This window comes from Spermophilus citellus, assembly GCF_964194105.1.
Source record: "Spermophilus citellus genome assembly, chromosome: 3".
Classification (NCBI taxonomy): Eukaryota; Metazoa; Chordata; class Mammalia; order Rodentia; family Sciuridae; genus Spermophilus; species Spermophilus citellus.
In genome coordinates this window covers 153,200,737-153,202,922 of record NC_138184.1, presented here as the reverse complement: position 1 = coordinate 153,202,922, position 2,186 = coordinate 153,200,737, and the positions used below count along the sequence as shown (strand labels likewise).

The 2,186-nt window shown below is 43.0% G+C and overlaps 1 protein-coding gene across 1 annotated transcript; it reads right to left on the bottom strand.

The window, feature by feature from the left end:
• Nucleotides 1–516: 516 nt before the first annotated feature.
• On the bottom strand, nt 517–1,473 carry PRPS1L1 (phosphoribosyl pyrophosphate synthetase 1 like 1; the record flags this gene model as incomplete). Its single annotated transcript, XM_081286457.1, has 1 exon — nt 517–1,473. The coding sequence occupies one exon, from the start codon at nt 1,471–1,473 to the stop codon at nt 517–519; it is 957 nt and encodes a 318-aa protein (XP_081142583.1).
• Between the last annotated feature and the right edge of the window lie 713 nt (nt 1,474–2,186).

Below are 2,186 nucleotides of genomic sequence, written 5' to 3'. Positions count from 1 at the left end.
GGTTAAGAATGAAAACTGTTTGCTTTTGCCTTTCAGCAAGTTCAGCAACCAGGAGAACTAGTTTGAGATTTGCCCAAGGCTCTTGCTATAATTTAGCACAGACCTTGGAGAACCTATGACACATTGGAGTGTGTGTGTGTGTGTGTGTGTGTGTGTGTGTGTGTGTTGGGATGAGAATGGATTGATTGGCTTGTTAATTGTTCTGAAACACCTTTATAGAGCACACTGAAAGGCTGCCTAACTTTTCGCACCACCTGGGCTATACAGTTAAAGCTGCAGGGTTCACAAAATTGTGAAAAAAAACAGAATGAGAGAAGTCAGTCAGGAATTTCAGCAGTTCTTAATATAGCTCTCCCCAACTTAAGATAAACCCTATATAATCAATACAGAAATGTAGACAGTCACACTGGAGAGAGCTAGGTCTTCTGCTGAACTTTTTATCAGATAGTAAAGCAAAACAATGGGCAGGATTTATTTTATTATATTTAAAAATAGACTAACTTGTAAGCCATTCTGTTACAAAGGAACGTGGCTGAATAGGTAGGAAACAGATTCCCCATTGTGAGTTCTCCTGATGGCTTCTGCAAGAATCATGGAGATGTCGATCACTTGTATTTTGGAGCAATGCTTCATCTTATCCTCCTGAGGTATGGTATTGGTGACCACTACGGCTTCAAAGCATGCACCGTTGATGCGAACAATGGCTGGGCCAGAAAAGATTCCGTGAGTCAGGATGGCATAAACTCGGGTGGCTCCGGCTGAGAGAAGTTTGTCGGCTGCATGGCAGATTGTACCACAGGTATCAGCCATGTCATCCACAAGGATAGCCACACGATCCTTCACATCTCCCACAAGCACCATACGGTCCACCTCATTGGCCTTCTTCCGTTCTTTGTGAATCAAGGCAAAGTCCACGTTCAAATGGTCCGCAATGGAAGTCACTCTCTTGGCCCCGCCAGCGTCCGGTGAAACTATGGTGCAGTCCTTCCACTCCGAAATGTTCTCCCGGATCCATTTCAGGACCGCTGGTTCTGCATACAAATTGTCTACTGGGATATCAAAAAACCCCTGAATCTGAGAAGCATGTAGGTCCATGGTGATGATATGATCAGCGCCTGCTATCGACAGCATATTGGCAACAAGCTTAGCGGAGATGGGAGCCCGGCTCTTGTCCTTCTTATCCTGCCTGGCATAAGGGAAGCACGGGATGACCGCAGTAACTCGGTCGGCCGAAGCAATCTTGCAGGCGTTAATCATGATCAAAAGCTCCATTAGATTGTCGTTGATTTCACCACAACCACTCTGAACGATGTACACGTCCTCTCCACGGACGCTCTCGCCGATTTCCACGCAGGTCTCCTGATTACTGAATTTCTTAGTCACCACCTTGCCCAGCTCCAGGCCCAGGCGGTCGGCGATTTTCTGGGATAAGTCCTGGTGGGAGCTGCCGCTGAAGATTTTGATATTTGGCATCTTGGCCAACTACCCTAAGGATTCCTGGTCCACAGGTCTCCCCTGGATCGGAAATTGAAACGGAAGTTGGATCAGAGACTCTAACGGTTTCCGGTTTCCGGTGGGTACTCAGCGGTTGCAGTCTGTTGTGCGCTTGGGGCTAAACGGACCTCAGGTCTTTTGAAGAACTCTTGACTGGCATGTGCCTCACCCTTTTAAACTACAGGGTCAAGTCTGCTTAGTGCATGGAATTTACACTACTCTCATTATTAAATGCTCTTATTATAATGTTTTCTTTGGCTGATTAAACAAATTTGAAAACAAACAAACAAAAAACATAAAACTTCTACAATGCCCAAATAAATCACAAGTTTAAAAGGAACGTTTACAGAGAGAAGAAAGTATATGCACAGTTATTTTTGCACTATGTTCCTCCAATATAGTGAAAAAATTTAAAAAGTTGGAAAATGCTATAAATAGGCAATTCAGGGTAAAATATAAGTGGCCAATAAATGTGAAAAACACAACTAATCAAGAAAAGGCTAATTATTTTCACACATCAAGCAGATCAAAATTATAATACAGACAATGGTTTCCAATAGAATGTGTAAATGTGTGTGTTTTGCAAGGGTAATTTTGTATGAAAACTTTGGCTCATGTCTGCTTCTAGGGATCTATCTATTTCAGAGAACTATTCACAAGCACCCTCAAAATATATCAATGATAATTATTGA